The 21,925-nt window shown below is 39.0% G+C and overlaps 3 protein-coding genes across 3 annotated transcripts in view; 1 reads left to right on the top strand and 2 right to left on the bottom strand.

Moving 5' to 3' along the window:
* Positions 1-3,393: 3,393 nt before the first annotated feature.
* hdc (histidine decarboxylase) lies at positions 3,394-8,018 on the top strand. Its single transcript, XM_007560185.2, has 12 exons — positions 3,394-3,472; positions 3,618-3,790; positions 3,894-4,007; positions 4,097-4,219; positions 4,314-4,451; positions 4,539-4,682; positions 5,337-5,403; positions 5,513-5,675; positions 5,818-5,908; positions 5,994-6,092; positions 6,220-6,321; positions 6,555-8,018. Exons 1-12 carry the CDS (start codon positions 3,445-3,447, stop codon positions 7,323-7,325), a joined length of 2,013 nt encoding a protein of 670 aa, XP_007560247.1. The 5' UTR covers positions 3,394-3,444; the 3' UTR covers positions 7,326-8,018.
* A 360-nt stretch (positions 8,019-8,378) lies between these two features.
* Positions 8,379-15,843, bottom strand: LOC103143584 (very long-chain acyl-CoA synthetase-like). The gene is made up of 10 exons (XM_007560184.2): positions 15,281-15,843; positions 13,808-14,017; positions 13,539-13,697; positions 12,992-13,116; positions 10,457-10,651; positions 10,239-10,329; positions 9,956-10,154; positions 9,205-9,302; positions 8,833-8,963; positions 8,379-8,745 (listed from the first exon to the last, which is right to left on the bottom strand). The coding sequence occupies exons 1-10, from the start codon at positions 15,744-15,746 to the stop codon at positions 8,572-8,574; spliced, it is 1,848 nt and encodes a 615-aa protein (XP_007560246.1). The 5' UTR covers positions 15,747-15,843; the 3' UTR covers positions 8,379-8,571.
* A 3,109-nt stretch (positions 15,844-18,952) lies between these two features.
* Positions 18,953-21,925, bottom strand: part of LOC103143583 (very long-chain acyl-CoA synthetase) — a 13,686-nt gene continuing 10,713 nt past the window's right edge. The window contains exons 5-10 of the mRNA XM_007560183.2: positions 21,074-21,268; positions 20,786-20,876; positions 20,501-20,699; positions 20,190-20,287; positions 19,969-20,099; positions 18,953-19,879 (exon numbers count right to left, since the gene is read on the bottom strand). Coding sequence (XP_007560245.1) covers positions 19,703-19,879; positions 19,969-20,099; positions 20,190-20,287; positions 20,501-20,699; positions 20,786-20,876; positions 21,074-21,268 — 891 coding nt within the window. The 3' untranslated portion in view covers positions 18,953-19,702. The remainder of the gene's footprint in view (positions 19,880-19,968; positions 20,100-20,189; positions 20,288-20,500; positions 20,700-20,785; positions 20,877-21,073; positions 21,269-21,925) is intronic.

Genomic DNA, 21,925 nt, shown 5'->3' with positions numbered 1-21,925 from the left:
TCCTATCATTAGGCTGTTATTGTTTAGAATCAGGTCGGCAGCTCAATACCGCCACCAACTGGACTGGAGCGTAAAAAGAAAGGGGAAAGAAAGACTCCCAGTTTTCTGAACCATCACCTTATAAAAATAATAATAAAAAACTTACAACTTCCATCGAAACGAAAAATGGATATCAACTAAGGTACTGTGTAGTAGAAAAGGCTCACCCCGCAGAACAGACAAGTCTCACAGACACTTGCACTTTGTCTTTTAAAACCTACAATTTAAACTCAATAAAGCAAGAATAACCAAATTATTGAAAGAAAAAGGTGATATGATGTAATGCCAATGATGCAGCTGGAGCAGTTATTAACTGTTAATTAATTTGCATTTCAATATATTTTAATTTATTTTTTCCCACTTAGTGAAATTCTTTCACTTTGTAGTTTGAAAGAATTTTTTTAACAATACCATCATGTTTAGACAGTTTTTCCAGTCATTATTTTATAACCATATTCCAGCTGCATATCTGCACTTAGCCATTTACAGAAGGAAAAGCATACCAAAATATTATAATCCAATTGATTTTTAAGCCTTTGAACAATAGGAGTAAAACTTAAAATAAACTTTTTAGCTAACGGTATTTGGTTTTTTTTTTCTTGTCCCCATATTCATGAGGTAACATTCATAAGGCAAACCCTATTAATTAAATAATGTATTTTATTTCATTATTTCATTCAGAAATTAATTGAAAATGAGATGTTATTTAAAGATCTATCTAAACTGTTTGGGAAAAAATATCCTGACAGATCAAACAAATTAAATACTTTCCTAATCAACATTATTCAGTTTAGAAACTTAATGAAATTTATGTCGCTTTAACAAAATTACCCCTTAAGAATTTATCCTAAGTTAATATTTCCCTGCTCACCTTTCAATTTAAGTTTTGCTAACATTAATATTTTCAGGTGGATATTTTTCTTGAAGTACATCTATAGGATAATTTGGCTTACAATGTGACTTAAGCACCTACAGTGTTGTGTAAATGTATTTTGTTTAAATTTAAATACTACATTGCATTCACATAATGAACAGTTCCTGTTTTCTTTTATATTTTGTCTTAATTGCCATTAAAGTTGACTTAAAAATGAAAATAATTATATTTCATGTCTTCTGAATCATGGACTTTTTCTTTGTAATAAAGGCAGATGTCAATCAGGTCTTATCAGCTCATTTGAATAAAACAACCAAAGTAGGACAGAACGTAAAGCACTTTGTCTTTGATGTCACCAAGTAGCAGTCCGTCCTCAATTGCGCAATTATAATTCAGCCTGCTTTCATCAGGCTCTCAGACGTGAAGCAACAAAAGGGTAAAGGCACAATAGTCGCACTGTTTTCGATTTCACGTAACGGTTGTTTGAATATTTATGAGCAAGCAGCGACTAGGCAATGAAATAAAAAAAAACATTTCTGTTATAGAGACGGGGTTTTTTTTATAATTATTTCTGTAATGAAGTTTGAGACAAACTCAGACTTCATCCATGTTCATGTGTGTTAAATTGACAATTCATTTATAGACACAGAAAAAGCTATAAGAAATTTAAATATAGGGCAAATGAAAAGTTGGGGCAAGTTAAAAATACAGTACATGGTCCTTTCAATGAGATAAGCTAAAGAAAAAATATAGCATTATTCTAATATGTAAAAAAAACTAAAAATCCTATTGCTTTCAGATGACAGAGAGAAAAAGCTTCTGTATAAAAAAGGTTCCTGATAACATTGTGTGTTTATCAGACCAGCACTTTCTGTCCTGATGAATGAAGATGCAGGAGTTAATGCCTCAAATATTTTCCTGAGTGTCTTTTTTTCCAAAGCACTGTTTGCTTGAAACTGAATGAGCTCCCTGATTAAACACTAGTGAGATCATGTAAGTGGTATCACATGTCGAGCACAAAGCCCAGGAAACGGCCCGGTGTGTGAACAGTCCAGGTGATGCTGCAGCTTTTGTCATGCCGTTTAAAAGCCAGCCATAAGTTGCGACATGTGATGGTTTTGGCCTCATGTCATCTTTGTACTGTTTGCTCTTTGTTCATTTATTTTGCATAATGTCACCTGCATCTCACTTTTGTCTGGTTTGTAGATTCACCGGTCCTTATAAATGCTCAAACAATGTCTTGGAACTGTGTTCAGGCGATAATGTGAAAACGTGGGTCCTACTGTATTTTCTTTTCTTCTGTTTTGGTGTAAAATTCACCCCAGGTCCTGAAGCACCAGAGCACACCCAGGCCGTCACACCTTCACAGCTGACGGAATCGCATTTTCTAAAATGTTTTGTCAGTTTTGTGTCAGACAAATGTACAGAGAATATTTTCGTAAAAGTTTTGGGAATCATCAAAATGTTTTAGAGGAGTGCGTTTATGGGCTTTATGGTTTAAAACTTGGAAACCTCACACGCCCATACTCCTGTTGCGTTACAAACTCTGACCTAACTGGGGCAAGGGAGGCCTCAAATGAGCTCCAGATCTTGTCTGGGATCCTTTGTGATTTTCTGGATGGGTTGTTGATGGTCCTGGAATGTCTGCCCTTCTCTCCATTTCTGAATAACGCTTCTCACTGGGATTCAATGGAGTCTCAGCATTATCTGGGTATGGGGGCGTAACAATGAATGACCAGGGAATGAAGAGACAAAAACCAGGAGGGTACGGTAAAAAGGTTTGAGGAAAAACAAGGTAACCTGGGAGTTGGAGGAAGAATCTAAAGCAGGTTAGGATGAAACACTGTGAATTAAGCAACTTAAAACTTATGGGGGTTTTTTAATAAAGATGAACCACTGCTGCATGTAGTAATATCTGGAGATAATGTGATGTTTTTTTGAGATTTTGCTGCCTACTTTTCTACTGAATAAAATTAGATCTGGTAATGCCTAATGCAATTAAACCTAACTTTTCAAAACATGTACTCAACAATAGTTAATATAAGTTAACAAGAGGTTACATCTCCACACAGGGCCAGGTTCATTTGGATAGTTTTCTTTCCCTTTTTTTTAAAATGATTTTTTTTCTTCATAAGATAATGATCTTTGGGGATAAATCTTGTTTGTTGGGGGGAAAATAAACGAAAATGGAGAACATTTTTATGAAGACAAATGCTTTCCACGTAAAAAAAAATTATAATTCATTGCAGAGATACTGTTATTGTAATGTACCAAATATTTTGTCTGAGTTTACATTTCCAAACTAGGACTCATGAATGCTTCAACGCTCACAGACCAAAGGCGCATAAAGGTAGATGACTAGAATAACACATGAAAAGCATCTGCTCGATGGTTCAGTCGCGTCACTTACTCAGGGCGTGTTCCTCACAACGACGTCTATATAGTCCTGTGATCCCTGATGACAAGTGCACAACACATCTCTGCAGCCAGTTGCAGCTCTGCTCAGTTAAAGACAGGACTCTTCTCCAAAAATGCAGGTTGAGGAATACAACCGCAGAGGTAACTACAGGCTCTCTTTTTACTGCATTTACTCCATTTCATGACAGATAAACATGCAAAGTCAGCTGTAAATTTGTAAAACATTAAACTAAATTAAACAACAACTGGGGACATCGGAGTGATTTCAGTGTATGTTACTGTGCAGGTAAGGAGCTGGTGGACTACATCACAAAGTATCTGAGCTCGATCAGGGAGAGGAGAGTCATCCCAGACGTGAAACCCGGCTACATGCGGGAGCTGCTTCCCGAAGCCGCGCCGACCGAACCAGAGGACTGGGAGGACATCTTCAACGACGTTGAGAAAGTCATCATGCCCGGGGTGAAATTTCTGTCAATGCCCGTCATGTCAACAAATGTAAAAAAAAAAAAAGGATTCTACACTTAATGCAGCATCTTGAGTGTTTTCTTCTGTTTTTGTCCAGGTGGTTCACTGGCAGAGCCCTCACATGCACGCCTACTACCCCAGTCTGACCTCATGGCCCTCCATGTTGGGGGACATGTTGGCCGACGCCATCAATTGTGTGGGATTCAGTTGGGTAAGAGCCCAGCACGGCACACAACCCCCCAAAAAGTGGAGGCTGTGTATCTTAACGTAATTCTGATTCTTGACTTTCTGTTAACACAGGCCTCCAGCCCAGCCTGCACAGAGCTGGAAATGAATGTGATGGACTGGTTGTGCAAAGCCCTGGGGCTTCCCTTTTTCTTCCTGCATCATCATCCTGACAGCATGGGTGGAGGTCTGCTGCAGGTTTGCAAACTGCATTTTCCATCTTGAATCCTCTGCTTTTGCCTGGACCTCACGATTTCTCCCCTCCGTCCCCCCTCGACCTAACAACTCTTAGAGCACCGTCAGTGAGGGGACGCTAGTTGCTCTTCTGGCGGCCAGGAAGGACAAAATCCTGCAGCTGAAGGCCGAGCTGGACCAGGAAGTGGACGACTCGGTTCTCAACTCAACGCTGGTGGCCTACGCTTCAGACCAGGTCCACGTTGCCTCCTCTCTGTCAGCGACTGCCCCGCCATTGATCCGTTGAGACAAACCAGGACTTGTTTTGTGGCTGCCCTTGCAGGCCCATTCGTCGGTCGAGAAGGCAGGTCTGATCGCTCTGGTGAAGATCAGGTTTCTTCCCCCAGACGAGAAGCTGTCACTGAGAGGAGAGACTCTGAAGCAAGCCATTCAGGAGGACAGGAGAAGGGGCCTCGTTCCCTTTATGGTATAGTTTAAACGTTTTGTTGATGTTTTGATGAGGAAAAGTCACTGGTGTTTTATGTTTTTGACATATTTAGAGCATTTTGAGCTCTTTAAGTAGTGAGTCACAGTGTACACTTTGTAGTTATTTAAAACAATTTAAAGCCTGTTAATTATTCCGTATTGAGCACAATCACGTGGAGTGAAGAAAAGTCAGAAAAAGTTAATTTTGGCAGAGTTTTAGCAAAGAATTCATCGCTTGTATTAATAAGTTTCTCATATATCTTCTTTAATGTCTATGGTTTCTTTAAAGTGTGAAACCAAAACGCAGCAAATAAATAACACGATTTATTTAGCAACTATAAACTGTATTGGAGTGCTGTATTAAAAACTTCATGTATGTTTGATCAGGCATGTCAAAAGCAAGATCTGCTTTGGATCGTTAGCCCAAAACACTAAGGAAAAAAAAGAGGATAGAACATTTCACCTCTTAGAATATAAAAGATCAAAACCTAGAGAGGCATTGGAAGCATCCGTCACTAAGAAAAGCAAATTTCTAAAAAAAAAAAAAATACAAGAGACACAAATAGACAGGGATCTAATGTTAATAATTAGGTGGATTAATTGCACTAGCATTTCCTGACACATCTCTCTGTGATCTGGTTTCCCTCCTGTTCAGCTGTGTTCAACTCTAGGAACGACAGGAGTGTGTGCATTCGACAAGCTCTCCGAACTGGGACCAATCTGTGAGTCTCCAAGCTTCACTTCAAAATATGTCATCGATGAGACAAAATCTGTGTTTTCTGCTTCATTTGCAGTGATGGAAATAATAGCTTTTTTTTTTTTTGAACACAGGTGAAGAAGAGGGACTGTGGCTTCATGTTGATGCTGCCTATGCCGGCTCAGCCTACTTCTGTCCAGAGCTGCGCTGGTCCCTGGAGGGCATCGACTTCGCACAGTCTTTTGTTTTCAACCCTTCGAAGTGGATGATGGTTCACTTTGACTGCACAGCTTTCTGGTGAGTCAGAACACATTGTCTCACCCTCTGAATCAAATTAACATTTTACATTTCAAAGGAGGAGGGTTGGGAGGGAATCAATCAGATGTTTTGAGTGAAGATGATGGACTCAATTGCGTTTTTTTTGTTGTTGTTTTTTTAGGGTAAAGGACAAACATAAACTCCAGCAGACCTTCAGTGTGGATCCCGTCTACCTCAGACATGAAAACTCGCGGGGAGCCACAGACTTTATGGTACCAGAATCCTCGCGTTTTTCACAAAGTCAAACCTTCAGTAGCTTCGTCGCCCAGTAACACTTCTTTTCCTCCTGACGTCCAGCACTGGCAAATTCCCCTCAGCCGGCGTTTCCGATCTCTGAAGCTCTGGTTCGTCATGCGCTCCTTTGGGCTGAAAAACCTCCAGGCTCATGTCAGACATGCAAGTGGCTTTATGCTCTTCCGTTGTGAACAATCACAGAACAAATATCTTATATTGAACAAAATAAATGTGAAACTATCCACTTAGTGGAGGTTCAGGAACATATTATTATTTTTTTCTGTTTTAGGGGATTGAGATGGCGAAACTCTTGGAGTCTCACATAAGGAGTGACCCAAATTTTGAGGTTCCTGCTGAGAGACATCTCGGCTTGGTGGTTTTCTGTCTGAAAGTACGCAAACATGACATTAAACAATAAAGATGTGCTAAGAAAAGCTTTATCTTTTGTATGAGGCAACATGCCCTTTGATCAATTACTGCCAAATTGCATGAATGTCCTCATCACACCTTGGTCAAAGGGACAAGCAATGATGCTTAACAAGATAGGTTTGAAACAGATTTAGCTCTTCAACTATTTTTTATACATACTGGTATTTATTTTTTATATATTTTTTTTTATTCCAGGGAGGAAACGCTTTGACCCAGGAGCTGCTGAGGAGACTGACCCGTTCTGGCACCATGTACCTCATCCCAGCAGAAATCCACACGAAACGCATCATTCGGTTCACGGTGACGTCACAGTTCACCACGGCGGAAGACATCCTCAAGGACTGGGCCTTTATTTCTAAAACTGCTGACACTCTGCTCACTGAGAAGCTCGGCTTCAACAAAGCTGGCCAGCTGAGATCCGGCGTGCAAAAGGCTCCAGGGAAAGAAGGGAATCCAGATCCCCACCTGGACGCCATGGCTGACGAAAAGGAAGACGTGGTCACCCAGCTGGAGAAGGCTCAGATAGATCTGTGGATCGACAAAGCTTGGAATCGACCCAGGAGGCCGATGCGCTCCCTCAGCTGCAGCAGCGAGCCCCTGCCCTACTGGGCGCTTTTTAGCTTTGACTGTGAAACGACACCTGGTCTGCAGGACGGAGCGCACGGCCTCCCCGTACCGTCAGCCACAGAATCCGGCCCTATGTCGACGATCGCCGAGATGCCTTCGAGTCTTCCGGGGAAACAGGTCCTGAAAAAGCTGACAAAGTTCTACAGTGTTCCCAGTTTCTGCAACCAGTGGGCCCAGTGCAGCAGACACCCGCTAAACTGCCCTCTGAAGGTGGCGCACACCGGTCAGAAAGCCCTCTCCTCCAGCTGCAGGAGGGTGAACCTCATGCTCTCTTCTCCTGCTGCAAACTCGCCTCCTACCTCTCCACTGGAAAGTGCCAATGGTGCCGAACCTCAATAACTCTCAAATCAACGAACGGCAGTTCAGTCAGCTCGCAACCTTCAATAATGTCGACAAAAATACATTTTTTGTAAGCTTTGTGTCTTCTTTGTTTTTATTTCCAATAAAAGTACACCCCGCTCACCGTTTCTGTGTTTCACTCTGGTTTTCTTCCTCACCGAGTCGTAGATGGAGCTATTACTGCACTAACTGCAAGCATACATGTTCTTTTGTTTCTCAGTTATTATAGAGCGTACTTTGTTTATTTCTTTATACAATACAAAGTACTTCAGACTTAGGTTATCTGAGTTTAGCCAGTTATTTTTTTGTTTGGTTGTTTGAGTTGTCTGAATTGAGTCACAGTTCAAACTTCAAATGCCATTAACTATATACCATAACACTTTGTGTTTCATTATCATAGAAAGGACTCCTGGATCAATGCCACTGCTATCAACCTTTTATTTATTTTAATTGAGCCAGAAAGCTGACATGTACCTTCTATACTTTTACTTTTACTGCATCAAAGAAAGTATTTCTAGTTCAGTTTTTTGTGTCTAGTCTCTTTTTTACTGACAAAGCTATTGCTACCAACAACTAAATATAGATACTCTAATTTTTATTACTGTAGAAGGTAACCCTGGTTTTGCAGTTCTGTTTAGTTGTGTGGAAATTTATTTATCTTTTTTTTTTTTTTGACTAAGCTGTTGATGGATGATTGCTGCTAAAAACTGAATGTACCTTTTACTTTTTTCTTTAACACAAAAAGTTCTCCTGGCTAGGTGATTTTGTGTCCAGCCTTTCCTGAACAGAATCATTTAGGGAGGAACTGCTATGTGTGTGTGTGTGTGTGTGTGTGTGTTTTTTTTCTTGCTTCATTTTCCCATATGTAAATAAACTCCAGGCTCAGGGCTTCGGTGTCTCCCTCTTGTCCTCTCAACACTCAGTTGCTGAAAACGGATGCTCTGGTGGAAGTTTGTTTGAATCCCTTGTTTTGCAAATTGCCTCCAGATATTCGTTGTAAATTGGTGAAATAAATAATACAATATTATAAATGAAATATGAACTGGATTTATTTAAAATTTGTTTTATTTACACTTGAATTATACATATGTAAACAAAAACAACGATAATCTATTAAATATTCCTAAATGACATATTTTCCCTCTCACCCTTTGTAAACATGCTGAATGCATATTGGTCATTTTGCACCACTTTGCAGCCTGTCATTGCCTAAAACGTTTAAAATCAGATGCATCGCTCGACTCGTTCAGAGCTTGAGTGTTCCCTCGGTGATGGCGGCGAGAATCTCCTGAGTCATGGGTACGTAGCCTTTACCGTTCTCCAGGAAAAACAAAGGGTCTTGGATGACGGTGGGGTCGAAACCCTCCTCAGCCAGTTTCGCCTTCAGCTGCTTGTACGTCCCAGTCACCGCTACAGCATCCTGTCCCAGGAACAATTTCTTGTCACTATGAGAATTTTTGTGTTGATTTTACCAACATTTTGCATCTTTCTTTCTACATCGGGTCACCTGGATCCGTAAGAAATGTGGCCTGGCGTAGCTGGGCAGGAAGTTTTTGACATGCTCATACACGGCTGCGCCATCAAAGTCTGTGTTTTCTTTCAGCTTCAGAGCCGCCATTCCAATCCTTCCTTCGTGCCCTAATCAGTCCCAGTCAATGTTAAAAGACAACTTTATTAAATCACAAGTCTTTAACTTTTCCAACAATGGTAGAAAAGGTTCTCCTCAGAAGTCATATTCAGTTTTTATCATTACTTTCTACTTGATGTGCTACAATGAGAAAGGAAAAATATACATTCGCTGGAAAGTGCCAGTTAAAAGTAGAAATCTATATTTCTATTTACAAAGTTGTGAAACGGGTAGTAATGACGTAAAATTTACCTGGAACCTTCACACCGTAAACATTAGCCTCCTCAATGAAATCCACGGTCAGTAAATGATCAGTCACCTCAGTGGTCGCCACGTTTTCTCCTTTCCACCTGCACAAGACAAAAACACAGCCGGAGCACATGGAGAGGTTAGCTGCAGGTTGGTAGAATAATAATAATAAAATAAAAAAAAATCCAATATTGTGAAAACTATTACACCTAGAGAGAAATCAATAAAGCAAAAAAGTCAAATATTTAAGTTTCTCAACAGTTAATGTCTCACATAGATTACTGAAAACACTTCCAGTTCCAACATTGATATATTCTACCTGAGACAACTCAGATCTCAGAACATTGTTGTATTTTAAGGGAAAACTAGCTTGCAAACATTTATACCAGCTGATACCACTTTTACATTGGACCTTTTTGTGCCTTAATGATCTTCAGATCTGGAAAAATAATGACGAATGATGATCTTATGTGTCCATTATAGCATTTTCAGCCTGTCTACTATAAGTATAATCAATAGGCCAGCCTAGGATGCAGATTATCTCTGTATCAAGATCATAGAAATATACATCTACAGTATATGTTCTGACTGAAATTATGATACAATCAGTGTTACAAGAGCTTGAAATATGATTTAACCAAAAAGGGCAACTACTTATTGGTGGTAAACCAACTTTCCTTCTGCCTTCATAGGCTCATAGTCTTCTCCAAGTGTCCATCTGTATAGATTTTTCCATTTTGTCCCAGCCACTGACCTGAAAGTGTCTCCAATGCGGTCCTGAAAGTAAACAAATCCCTCCTCGTCTATCCTTAACAGGTCGCCGCTGTTAAAGTAGAGGTCTCCCTGCACGAAGACGTCTCGCAGCTTCTTCTTCTCCGTCTGCTGTTTGTTCTTGGCGTAGCCATAGAAAGGGGTTCTCTGTCCTATCTTCCCCACCAGCAGACCGGTTTCGCCTTTACGTTAGAGAAGCAAAAACCACGGTAAGTTTTGAAAAAAAGACAAGGAAGGATGTTAGATTTGCATCTGAACGAACTCACCTTTAGGGACTTCAATGCAAAATCCTCTGGAGTTTCTGACTGGCTCCTCTTTTTCTGTGTCATACCTTATGAGGGCGTATGGACATGACATCTGGGAGATTACGATAAACGAAAAATAAGAAATCATTTGAGAGCAATTTGAATATCCTGTACAGATAAAAATTTGACAAGCACAAACAATATACACGTACACATATTATGCTAATTACGATTCTCACCTTGTAGAGTAAATGCTCTCTGCCGACGGCTCCAACTTTTCCCACGTCGTTGATAAATCCAATATTGGATTCTGTCGCTCCATAGCATTCGCAGATGCGAACGTTCCCAAACCGCTGCAGGAAGTCAACCCAGGTGTCCGGCCTTATCCCGTTCCCCAGAGCCAGTCTCACTTTATGATCCTTCTCATTGTCTTTCTGAGGGGAGGGTGAAGGAGAGGTCAGAAACAAACAAAGCATCTTTATGAGCAATCTTGCACAATGATGCAAGAGCAGAGTTAGGTAACGTCATTTTAGTGGCTTTTAAAATGTATCGCCATATAGTTGGACAAATAAAAATGAGAAATCGGACAGCATGTGAACAAGAATGCAGCATAGTAAACACAGCATCTGGAATTTTAATAGCTGTTTTTAAAGTAATTAAAGTAATTCAATTAAGGTAATTTAGATAAACTGGGCTGAACAGAAGTCGAATACATTTTTTGAATAGAGAAAAAATGGGGATTTTATTTTGTCCTTACACTTTTGGCACGTGCGATTTGGTTCAAAAGTCACTAATGCATATTTGCTACTTAGCTATTTAGTGCTGCCCAGTTTAAATAGCTTATTTGTGCTTTTTTTCCTGGAATTTTAAAAAGACGTTTGTGTTTCTCCAATCTGGCTCTTCAATCTTTATGCATAAAGAAAAAGCAGTATGCATAAATTTCAGGTCGCTTACGATGACGGCCTGAGGATGCTGCTCGGGGTGCCGCGATGGAGTAGTGCCAGTCAGATGTTAGTAAATGTCAGTGCAGTACCAACTTGTGCTGCAGTGCTTCAGAACATTATGTACAGATGTATGTGTAGGTTAACAGACTCTGTGATGAACAGCATCATTCACACTTTGACCAATCCTGTTCAAAACTCAGGAATCACTGAGTTTATATGGCAGTGGATGACTATTTTATTTTTATTGTTCTTGTTGTCGTTCTGTCTGTTTCTTGTTTTTTTTTTTATGGACCATAATTGTGTCTGAATAAATAGGATTGATTGATTGATTGATTGATTGATTGATTGATTGATTGATTGATTGATTGATTGATTGATTGATTGATTGATTGATTGAGTGATTGATTGATTGATTGATTGATTGATTGACTGTAACATATATTAAATGAAATGAAAGCAAATCTTTATTTCGAACGTGTAAAATGTCCGGGAAAAACATTAAGAAAAAGAAACATTATAATAATTAAACATAAAAAGCAAAACTTTCACATAGCAACAACTAATGGCCCAAAGGCAAAGAAATTATCAGCACGGATTCGACGTCCCTATTGAATCCATCCTGTCTAGCTGCCCTGCTACACTGGAAGGAAAAGAAAGACCCTGTGTTGTACAGAGAATACAGAGAGTGAAATCAACAGGAAAGCAGCCGACCTCATAAACAACACAACCTGCCTCTGTCTGGCCTCCTGATCTCAGTCACAAATGTACCCACAGACTGGCTCCACCAGGCTGAGGACAAGCTTCTCACACCAGGCTGCTACAGTCATAAACTCTCCCTGCTTTTCACATCCCTCCCAATATATCAGTGTACACAAGCCTCTTCCACTGGGACCTCAACCACACGGCACTCTTAACACAGAGCTCCTGTATGTGTAGGCCAGCTCCTTTCATATTTCTATAGGTTTTTAAATGTAATTTAAATGTTTTCAGGTTATCAAGCAAATCTTAATTTCACACAAACATAAGTGAGAGCTGTCTCTCTAGCTAGCTAGAGAGCTAGCTAGAGAGACAGCTGACTAGATAGATAGAGGTTTTGAAATTATGATCTCATTTATTAAGGAAAAAAGAAACGTCCAAACCATCCAGTGAAAAAGTAACTAATAATCTAATACTAAAGTATGAAACATAACAGCTGCTTGTGACTCAGCTTTGTTTCTCGTCTGTATTGCCTTCCAAACTGTGTTGCTTTCTGAATGTTTTTAGCCTCCTTCATGTCAGACAGGTTCGGTGTTTTTAATTTTTTTATTTTATTTAAAGAGTCTTACAATAATCAGACCTGTAGATGGCTAAAAGAAGTGAAATCAGCTTCCTAAAAAGGGGGTTAATCACATCGTCATTATATTTAAGAGAAATAACCTTTTCTTTATCTAGCATTCAAATTCACATGATTGACTGAAGCCTTTAAATTGAACAAAAAGCCAATTTTTTGCCATTTCTCAGGTAGAAGAAACCTGAGAAATGACAAATATCTTTAATGTTATTCTGTGCAGAACAGCCGTGATGTTTGTCTGGTTAGCTGGAGGTTTCTTCCTGTTAAAAGAGAGTCATTCTTCTCCACTGTTGAGGAGGTTATTAAATTATCCAAGTTCTTGGATTGTTAACCCTGCTGAATTTAGAGGACATTTTGATGTGCTCCAAGTTCTTGGATATTTAAGCAATGACTAAACTTTTTAAGGAAGGTTAGGTCTGCTGCTTGATCAAAATGTGCTCTAAATTCAGCAGGGTTAATAAAGGTCTTTTGGGATCGTGTGATTTCAAACTAATGTTCACCTTGGGTGTGTTGCACAGGTAACGCATGATCTCTCCAATGTACTGAATGACGGTCACATTGTGCTTTCTGCAGTCGTTCCAGAAGTTGGAAGCCGAGAATTTTTGTCTCAAAACCACAGTGATGCCTGAAAAGGAAGACGTACAGATAACAGCAGAAAACGAGACACGAGGCTAGCTGAGGGCTCAGTAGTGTTTACAGGTTTGTAAACTGAGCTTTGAGTCTTTCAGACACAAACACTGGAAACCAGAACCAGATTACCTGTTACTTGAGGTTTAACCTTACATAATCTTGATATCATTATTGACACAAAGCAGCAGACAGACAATGACTAAATAGCTACTGGACATCGTCACATTTTTAAGATATTGAGTTAATTCACTTTCTTTTAGGTTCTTCTCCACATTTCTCCTAATACTCACCATCGCTCTAGCTACTCATGGTTCATTCATCCATGAACCATGGATGAATGGTTCATCCATGGTTCTACGACATGTTAATCAGACATGTCGTAGGCGACATGTCTGATTGAAGTCTCTCATGGATTACCTCGCTCTATGGCTCCGCAGAGTCCCATCAGAAATCCAGAGGAGTGATAGAGGGGCAGGTACAAATAGAGAACATCGCTGGAGTGCACACCAATTATAGTCAGGAGAAAAGCTGACATCCATACCCTCTCGTGGTTAACTACAGCTGCCTTGGGAAGTCCTAAAAGATAACATTGCTATTAAAAGCCTTTTGGGTGCAGTTCAAGGCCACAGCCACCAATAAACACTATGGAAGGAACAGGTCAAGGTCAGACCAGGACGGCTGATTACCCGTGGTCCCTGATGTGTAGATGTAGACAGCGGGAGTTTTGAGGCTGACGTTTGCCCTCAGCTCTGGCGACAGAGGCTCGTCACAGGTCCACTCGATCTTATCGGAGAGGCTTTCAATGCCTTCAACATCACTGCGGTCGCTGAGGATAAACACGCGTATGCCCTGCTCTCTCAGAGCTGGCAAAACCTCTTCTACGGCTCCTTGCAAGTCTGAGAGAAAGCGAGAAGAAAAGTGGCATTAGAGGTCTGTGCAAATATGAACGGTAGTTCTCAAGGAAGTTACAAATAAATCCAAATATTGCACGTGTAGTTTAATCTAAAGCTGTTTGATTTATTGTCTGTGACACAACGGGGCAGGGGAGAGCAAACAGGAAACCGCATGACAATGTGAGCTATTTTATAGCACTTTTCACACATGGTGCTGTAAAATGTCTATCTTTATCTGCTTGCATTGCTAATAGTTCACCGCTAAGCTGGTTTTCAAACAGAATAAAGTGGTCAGTTTGGATGTGATGGGTTCATTTTTCTATTTCTGAAAAAACAAAAAGAGGGTGAAATTAACCTTAATTCCCTTTTCTGCAGCCCGTGTATCTGTATATAGCAACAGAAATATAAAAATAATAAAATTCTGTTCTGGCTTTTGGTTTCTGTGATGAAAGTCACACCTTTTGAAAAGAACTTTTTTGTTGCAAGAACCACCAAAAATAAATTAAGTGCATATTTTAAAAGTCAGACTGGACTGTTTTGTTGCTTTTTTTTTTTTTTTTTGCTTTGTTGCTACGGGAAAAAAAATCATGTTTATTGCCATTACATATTTGATTGAACAATGCAGTCAAACTCTGTATTCCATTGTTTTCCTGACAATTTAAATGTACAGGCTTGTATGACAAGTCACATGTCAAAATTTCAAGTGGAGACTTGAAAAATCCAACATTCGATGCTCAAATAAAGATAAAAAAAAATGGCTTATCTTGTTTTCTAATTATTCGTGTCGCAAATCACACATATTCTACAAGATCCTTTAGTGAACATTATGTTAGTGATTGAAAGGTCAAAATTCAGAGAAATACACTGTTGTTAGCTTATCAAACTTCCAGCATCAAACTGGAGCAAGATAGGTTGGGCTTAATGTTATTCCCAGACCCGAGATCCAGCTTAACAGGAAGCACGTACCACATGAGGAACTCGAACCACAGTTTGAGAACCATAGTCTAACTAATTTCATCTACCCAATGATTAGTTCATGTTCTGTTTGTCTCAAAATAAACACAAATGAGTTATAACATTAGCACTGGCTTCAATAGACATTCAAAAACAGGAACAAAAAAAGCTCATTGGACAAAATCATTCATTTCTCAGCAAGTCACGTGACAGTATAAAAACGGTCTCGGAAAAATGGGATACAGAAAAAAAAAAAAAAACCCTGAAAAAATTCTACAAATGGACCCCCTCTGAAAAGTGGCTCCAGCTTACCAACACCGGCGATGAGGACCTTGGCTTCGCAGCAGGAGAAGCAGTGGACCAGAGACTTGGACCTGATGTTGGAGTTGAGGAGCGCCGCCACGCAGCCCAGCTTGGCCAAACCCAGCCAGAGCCACACAAAGTGGGGCTCGTTGCCCAGAAACACAGCGACTGTGTCCCCTTCCTTCAGCTGGGCGTGCATCGACAGAGCTCTGGCTACTTTGTTGCTCTCCCTGTCGGCCTGGCTGTACGTGTAGGAGCTCTCCTCAAAGATCAGAAAGGTCTTTTCTGGATGCTTCTCCACTCTATCCAAGAAGCAGTCCAGCAGGCTGGAAAAGTTCTTCTTCATTTTGCTCATTCGGATGCCGATGCGAATTACAGTGACCGTGTATCTTAGATCCCCCAGAACATAGGGATTTCGCAAATAGATGAACAATGGCAAAATTGCCAAAACCGTAAATAGGATGTATGCAATCATTGTGCTCCGGGTTGCAGACTCAGTCCTGAGGGTTAAGAGAGCCTCAACCACTGCGGTGAAAAGCTTTGATTCGCTTACGCCTCCTGAACTTTGCCCAACTCCCCCCTCTTCTGGTTGTAAAAGAAGAAAAAAAGGGTCCACACACGTTTTCACTGACCAACCACTGCTGAAAGGGGAAGCATGTGGTCCCAGGGTCCTATGTTTCAGGGGTGCAGCGCAATCATTTGGGCTTAAAACGTCAGATCATTGTTTAAAACATGACAATGAGCAAAGGAAGTTTGTTGAAAAAGTAGTCAGTGGGATGATGTGCATGTTTCCCATTTATAGTTATGATCACTGACTGAGATCAATCATCAGAGTTTTATTAAATATTTAACACTGAAATCATCACATAGTAACTAATTCAGTGTGGTTTTCTAATTCAGACCAATCTTATAGCTGATCCTGTTTTAAATCAGTTATATATAACTAATTTAATTATAATTAACAACATAGTTTCTACACATTAAATGCCTGACTAACAGTGGTTTTGTTGGCATTTTTATTACATATTTTAAACTCAGAAATGTATTCATGCATTTCTGAGTTTAAATTCTCACCATGACACTTAGCTCAGGGCTTTTGATGGCCACTCCAAAACTTAGTCGTTGCCTGAAGTTACATTGTACATCTGGAAGCATTTGCTGAGTTGCTTTTAAAATGCCAACCTGAGTTGGTATTTCAGCCCCACATCGATACAGGACTTGTCTTATGTTTTCGTTCTGGATTCGATCCTCGCATTTCGCTCAAAAACATTGGCACAGCTTCAAAATACAGAAAATGTCTCCTCTCCACACACTCGCATATGCTTAAAGAATGGATGAGCTGCAGGCTTCTGGAAATACATTTACAAAATGAACCGGGTCTGTTGATATCCACAATTTGTTTATGCAATACAGGCAAATTTCTTTTAATTTTCCCGACGTTTGATAAACAAAAAAGATGTGCTAACATACACCCAGAGGTTTATTTTCATTTAACTTTTTCATCTAACAATGTATGCAAACATCTGGTGTAGCAGCTAAATTCACAGTGACCTCACATTTCTTAAACACTGTTAGTTGTAGCGTTTTTATAGAAAAGAAGATTTAAAAATAACAGCTGAAACATTTTTAATGTATCCGAACATTGCAATATAGACAATTCATTTCGTATGGTGCAAACACATTGAGACAGTCATATGAAAATGCTCATGTGTGCATTGTTATAGCAACCAGTGCCTTTAAAACGCATCAAATGTAAACTTTTTTTTTTCAAAGAGAAAAGTAGCGGTAAGCTAATTATTTTGTTCTTGGTTTTGTATGCACATATTTTCTCTTGTCCTACTGGCTACTTGTTTTCTCTCTCTCTCTCTCTCTCTGTTTTTTAAACAGTTTGAAATAAATTAAAATAAATAAAACTGTAGTTGAGATTGGCTACACTCTAAAAACTGTATTTGGGCTGCAGTTCATCTTATGGACTTATTTACTTTAATTTCACTTAATTCTTTTGCTTTTGCTATGACAACTTGGTTTTTTTGTGTTCATTTAACTCAAAACTTACAAATCTTTAACCTGAAGGAACTTTTCACTTTGACTTTACTTGAAACAGTTGAGTTCAACGCCAGTTTCGTATCCCACGTCTGACCAACTCAATTTATTATGATCATCCAACTCAATTCACTAAGTCCTTCCAACTCAATTTGCTAAGATTTTATAACTTAATTCATAAGGGGGTTTAACATGACAAATTTAAGTCACTCTTACTCAAATCATTTATTTTGTTCTAATAAACATTTAAAATCTCTTCGACTTAATTCTACAGAAAGTCAACTGAAACCCCGAATTGCCTACTGATCTGCGTATCTGTGTATAAATGTGAGTGCAAATGGGTGAATGTGATTGTAGTGTAAAGCACTTTGAGTGGTCAAAATGACGGGAAAAGCGCTATGTAAGTTCAGTCCATTTACCGTATTTTGAAGTAAACTAAATGATTTGAGTAAGACTGACTTAAATCTGTTATCTTAAACATACTTAATAAATTTGTTTAAAAAAAATTAACAAATTGAGTTGGATGATTATGATATATTGAATTGGTTAAACTTAATAAATTAAGTTGGATAAACTTAATTGAATTGCTTGTTACCCACAGAAGCAATTCGATTAAGTTGGTTCAACTATTTTCTTTTTAGAGTGTATGAGAAACATTTTTATGAATCTTAATAGTCTGTTGAGTAAACCTACATGTGGAGAAAAAGGAAATCAAAGATTAACTTTCATTGCTCTATATATTCATTATCTAACTAATCAAACTGTCCATAAAGGAATAACAAATGACATAATACCTAAAAAAAGAACGGAAGAATGACATGCCTCCATGAAATGAAAGCACGTCATGGAATGAAATGACGTGAGTCCAACTGGACTCAACGGAGTCCACTCAATTGGACTCACCTGAGTTCACTCAACTGGACTCAAGTTTAACCTGTTTGTATTGGGCAGGAATTGACCCTAAAGACAGGGTCAATTCCTGTTTTTATAAACCGATATACTAACTCTCTAAAACCTTTCATGTTTCTGATTATGTCCTTAGACAAGACAGAAGTTCTGATTTCATCTCTGTCTCTTTCCAGGACAAAGTCGCAGACTGTCGTTCTCACCCCATATATGGAATTGGACTCCACTGTTTTGGGTTTATTTGAGATTTCTGGTAATTATGTAGACAATTCATTTCGTATGTCTACAAAATGAATTGTCCGTTTGTCTTTAGAAATACCAAAATCTGACATTTGTGTGAATTGACGCTTTATAAATAAACTGAATAATTTACCAATCCCTTAGACTCTTTACAAACATCATAGTCACTGCAGAGATAAATATGCAAATCTCTTCCACTATTTCTTTAAAAAGCATTTTAATATTTTAACTACATCTTGTCTAAACTTTTCTCAACCAGAAATGTTTCCAAAAATACTGTTTTTGCGATGCACGTCATATTAATAACGTATATGATATAAAAGTAGGAAGTGATACAAATAGCTTCATTATCACTGTTTAAATTAAAAGTTCAAGTAAATGTATATTAAAAAAACAAACATAACTTGACTTTTTTTAAACATATCACGATATTTTCAGACTCTAGTTGTGAAGCAAAGTTCAAATCAAGTAATAAAGGTTTGATTAGATGTGTTTTTTGTTAGCAACTGTATCTTTATTGTCAGTCAACTAAACACTTTTAAAATACTTCTTGGTCTCTTTCACCAAAATAAAAAAATGTCAGCAGTAAGAGAAGAGTCAAAGCGTGAACAGGGGCGTTGGCGCCACCTTGTGTTCTCCTTCTCTTTTGACATCTGGACTCGTAACATCAGGCTCCTGATGGGCAAAAATACTGAAAACCTACACAATTTACTGCAACAGTAACTTTAAGTTTTGGCAGTTTGGCTAATTTTCACAGACACTGGCTGATAACATCAATTTCAAATAAGGATGTTATCTATATGTTTTTTATAGCTTATAGATTATTACTTCAACTGAGCCCTTCAAGGCATATATAAAAGCAATACTTATGGAAAAAAGGTCACATTTTGCAAGAAATTATGAAACATTATCCATGCCATGTTTTAGCTGTAACAGGATTTACCGCATTCCATCTCTGAAAAGATAAATCTAAACGCAAATATGACATCGAGTAAAAAAAAAAAAAGGTCTAAGCAGTTAATGCAGCATGGCAAGCAGTTACTATGCTATTTAGAGCAACGTAGTCTTATGATTACCTTGTGAATGTGCTTGTCGGAATACAACACTGATTACTGTGTATGTTTAAAAAGAAAAAACATGAGGATATTTAAAATGACATTTGTCTCCCTGAGCTGGAAATCATTCGTTAAGAAACAAAAAACAACAAATGATTTTCGTCTCTCGCTCGGCCAGTGGAGCTCGTTACAGCTTGACGCTTCCTGACAGGATGGAGCGGTAGACCTCAGCCGTCAGCGGTACGTAGCTTTTCGCTCTGTCGTCGAGGACGTAAAGAGGCTCCTGGATGTTTTCCGGATCAAACCCCTGATTCACTAGCTTCACTTTCATCTGCTTAAAAGTGGCTGTGACTTCCACTGCACTCTGGAACGAGAGGAAAGGGACTGATCACAGCCGCGCGTTCACAGCAGAACAAAGCCCGTCTGTTTGCGCTCGTTTCGACTGAATTTTACCTGCAGCCTTATGAAGCGAGGCCGTGCGTATGAGGGCAGGTAGCTAACAACGTGGTCATAAAGTTTACTTCCGTCAAACCGTGCGTCGTTCTTCAGAGTGGCAGCTGCCATTCCCGCGCGCCCCTCGTGCCCTGAATGAAAATAAAATAACATAAATTCAAACAAAAATTCAGCTGTAATAAGAAAATTATGCTAAACGATATTTGCTAAGTGAGTATTACCTGGCACTTGCACTCCGTAAACATTGGCCTCTTGCAGACAGTCACTCATCGAAAGGATGTCGGAGACCTCAGTTGTCGCAACGTTCTCACCTTTCCACCTATGTCCTCAAAATAACTTGCAATCAGTTGAAGTCTTTATTTATTTATTTATTTTTTTCTGGTTTAGACATGTAGTAAAACATAAAATAAAAGCCAATTAAAGATTTGGTAAAAAAGAAATTCTGGTTCATTATAGGTAGAAGTAAAAGAAAAGCGTGTCCTCTCTGCTGTTTTATCTAATCAAGTCCACTGTGAGGAGAAGGGCAGTATACCTGAAGGTGTCCCCGACACGATCCTGGAAGTAAATGAAATTGTCTTTATCGATCCTCATTAGGTCACCGGTGTTGAAGTAAAGGTCTCCTTTTTTCAGGACATTGCGCAGCTTTTTCCTCTCCGTCTGCTCTTCGTTTTGAGCGTATCCAACAAAAGGTGTGATGTCTGTAATCTTCGACACCAGCAGTCCCGTCTTACCTGGGACGAAAAGACCAAGTTCAGAATAAAAAGACCAAAAAAAAAAAGAAAGAAAAAAATCTGTCACTGCTGTAATTACTCTTCACCTTTCGAGGTCTCAATGCAGAGACCGTTAGCATCTCGTACCGGTTCGTCGCGCTCTGTGTCGTACTTCACAAGTGTGTAGGGAAACAATCTCTGCAAAGAGTATTGAAATTAGAGTCCAGTTAGAAAAATTGCTTTTAATGTGCTGCCTTTGTAAACATTCCCCCCAGTAAAAACTATGTTTGATGGATTTAACACTTCAAACGTGGCTTTATGTGTTAAAAACTCATTTGAGCACATAAAGCCGTGTGTGCACAGTTCAGCTATGCGATGCATATTCTCACCCTTACCTTGTGCAAAAAGTGAACTCGTCCAACTGCTCCTATTTTCCCTGTGTAGTTCAGGAATCCTATATTTCCCTCCGTGGAGGCATAAAACTCGAAAACGTGGATGTTTCCAAAGCGACTCAGGAACTCTTTCCAGACTTCTGCTCGGACTCCGTTGCCAATGGCCAGTCTGACTTTATGGTCTTTGTCATTGTCCCTCTACGGATTCATGCAAAAATAAAAAAGGAAACATTGAGCAGTTTGTAAAATGTAAATGCAACACTAATTTACAGGCTCCAAGTGTTTATTCTGTATTGACATTTTTATGAAATAGTTTGACAAACACAAAACAGCAGGATGTTGAAACAGGCTTTTGATTTATAAACTATTTTACAGCTTTGTTAGCATCTGTACTGACACAGACCAACTCTAATACAAAATCTATATATATTTTTTCCTTTGCCTGACAAGGAAACGTTAGTAAAATGTGTGATGTACAGTAACACTGGTGAATGTTGCGACTTCAAATTAATAATAAATCGATCAAATGTCTGTCTGGTTAGCAAACAGAGTCCAGAAAATGAGTAGTCTACACAACTAAAGCAAGAAGTGAAATTTATTATTTCCATCTCAACAAGATTTTATTGAAATATTTGTTTCAGGCCGACATCTGATTTGTTGCTTATCAGACAACTTAGTTGCAGTTTCCCAAATGAATTGACCACCTGATGCTGGATTTAATAAGTTTCACCAACATGGGCAACCTTCTCTTGTGTTTCAAATATATTACAAGCTTAGCATTGCCTAAATGCTGTGCTTATGGTTAAAATAGTTAACTAATATTTATTGCAGTCACTTTTATTTTTAAAAATAAAA

The sequence above is a fragment of the Poecilia formosa genome, unplaced genomic scaffold (genome assembly GCF_000485575.1).
Source record: "Poecilia formosa unplaced genomic scaffold, Poecilia_formosa-5.1.2 Scaffold113, whole genome shotgun sequence".
Lineage (NCBI taxonomy): Eukaryota > Metazoa > Chordata > Actinopteri > Cyprinodontiformes > Poeciliidae > Poecilia > Poecilia formosa.
Note: the sequence above shows the minus strand (reverse complement) of the source record. Positions and strands in the feature narration are given on the sequence as shown.

Excerpts from the sequence above, each read along its gene's own strand:
- LOC103143584 (XM_007560184.2), bottom strand. The coding sequence starts at position 15,746 with ATGATTGCATACATCCTATTTACGGTTTTGGCAATTTTGCCATTGTTC. Across the intron at positions 9,303-9,955 it reads CGCATTGGAGACACTTTCAG|GTGGAAAGGAGAAAACGTGG; the intron begins GTCAGTGGCTGG and ends TGTCTTGTGCAG. Across the intron at positions 8,746-8,832 it reads CACATTTCTTACGGATCCAG|GATGCTGTAGCGGTGACTGG; the intron begins GTGACCCGATGT and ends TTCCTGGGACAG.
- hdc (XM_007560185.2), top strand. The coding sequence starts at position 3,445 with ATGCAGGTTGAGGAATACAACCGCAGAG. Across the intron at positions 3,473-3,617 it reads TGAGGAATACAACCGCAGAG|GTAAGGAGCTGGTGGACTAC; the intron begins GTAACTACAGGC and ends GTTACTGTGCAG. Across the intron at positions 5,909-5,993 it reads GGGGAGCCACAGACTTTATG|CACTGGCAAATTCCCCTCAG; the intron begins GTACCAGAATCC and ends CCTGACGTCCAG.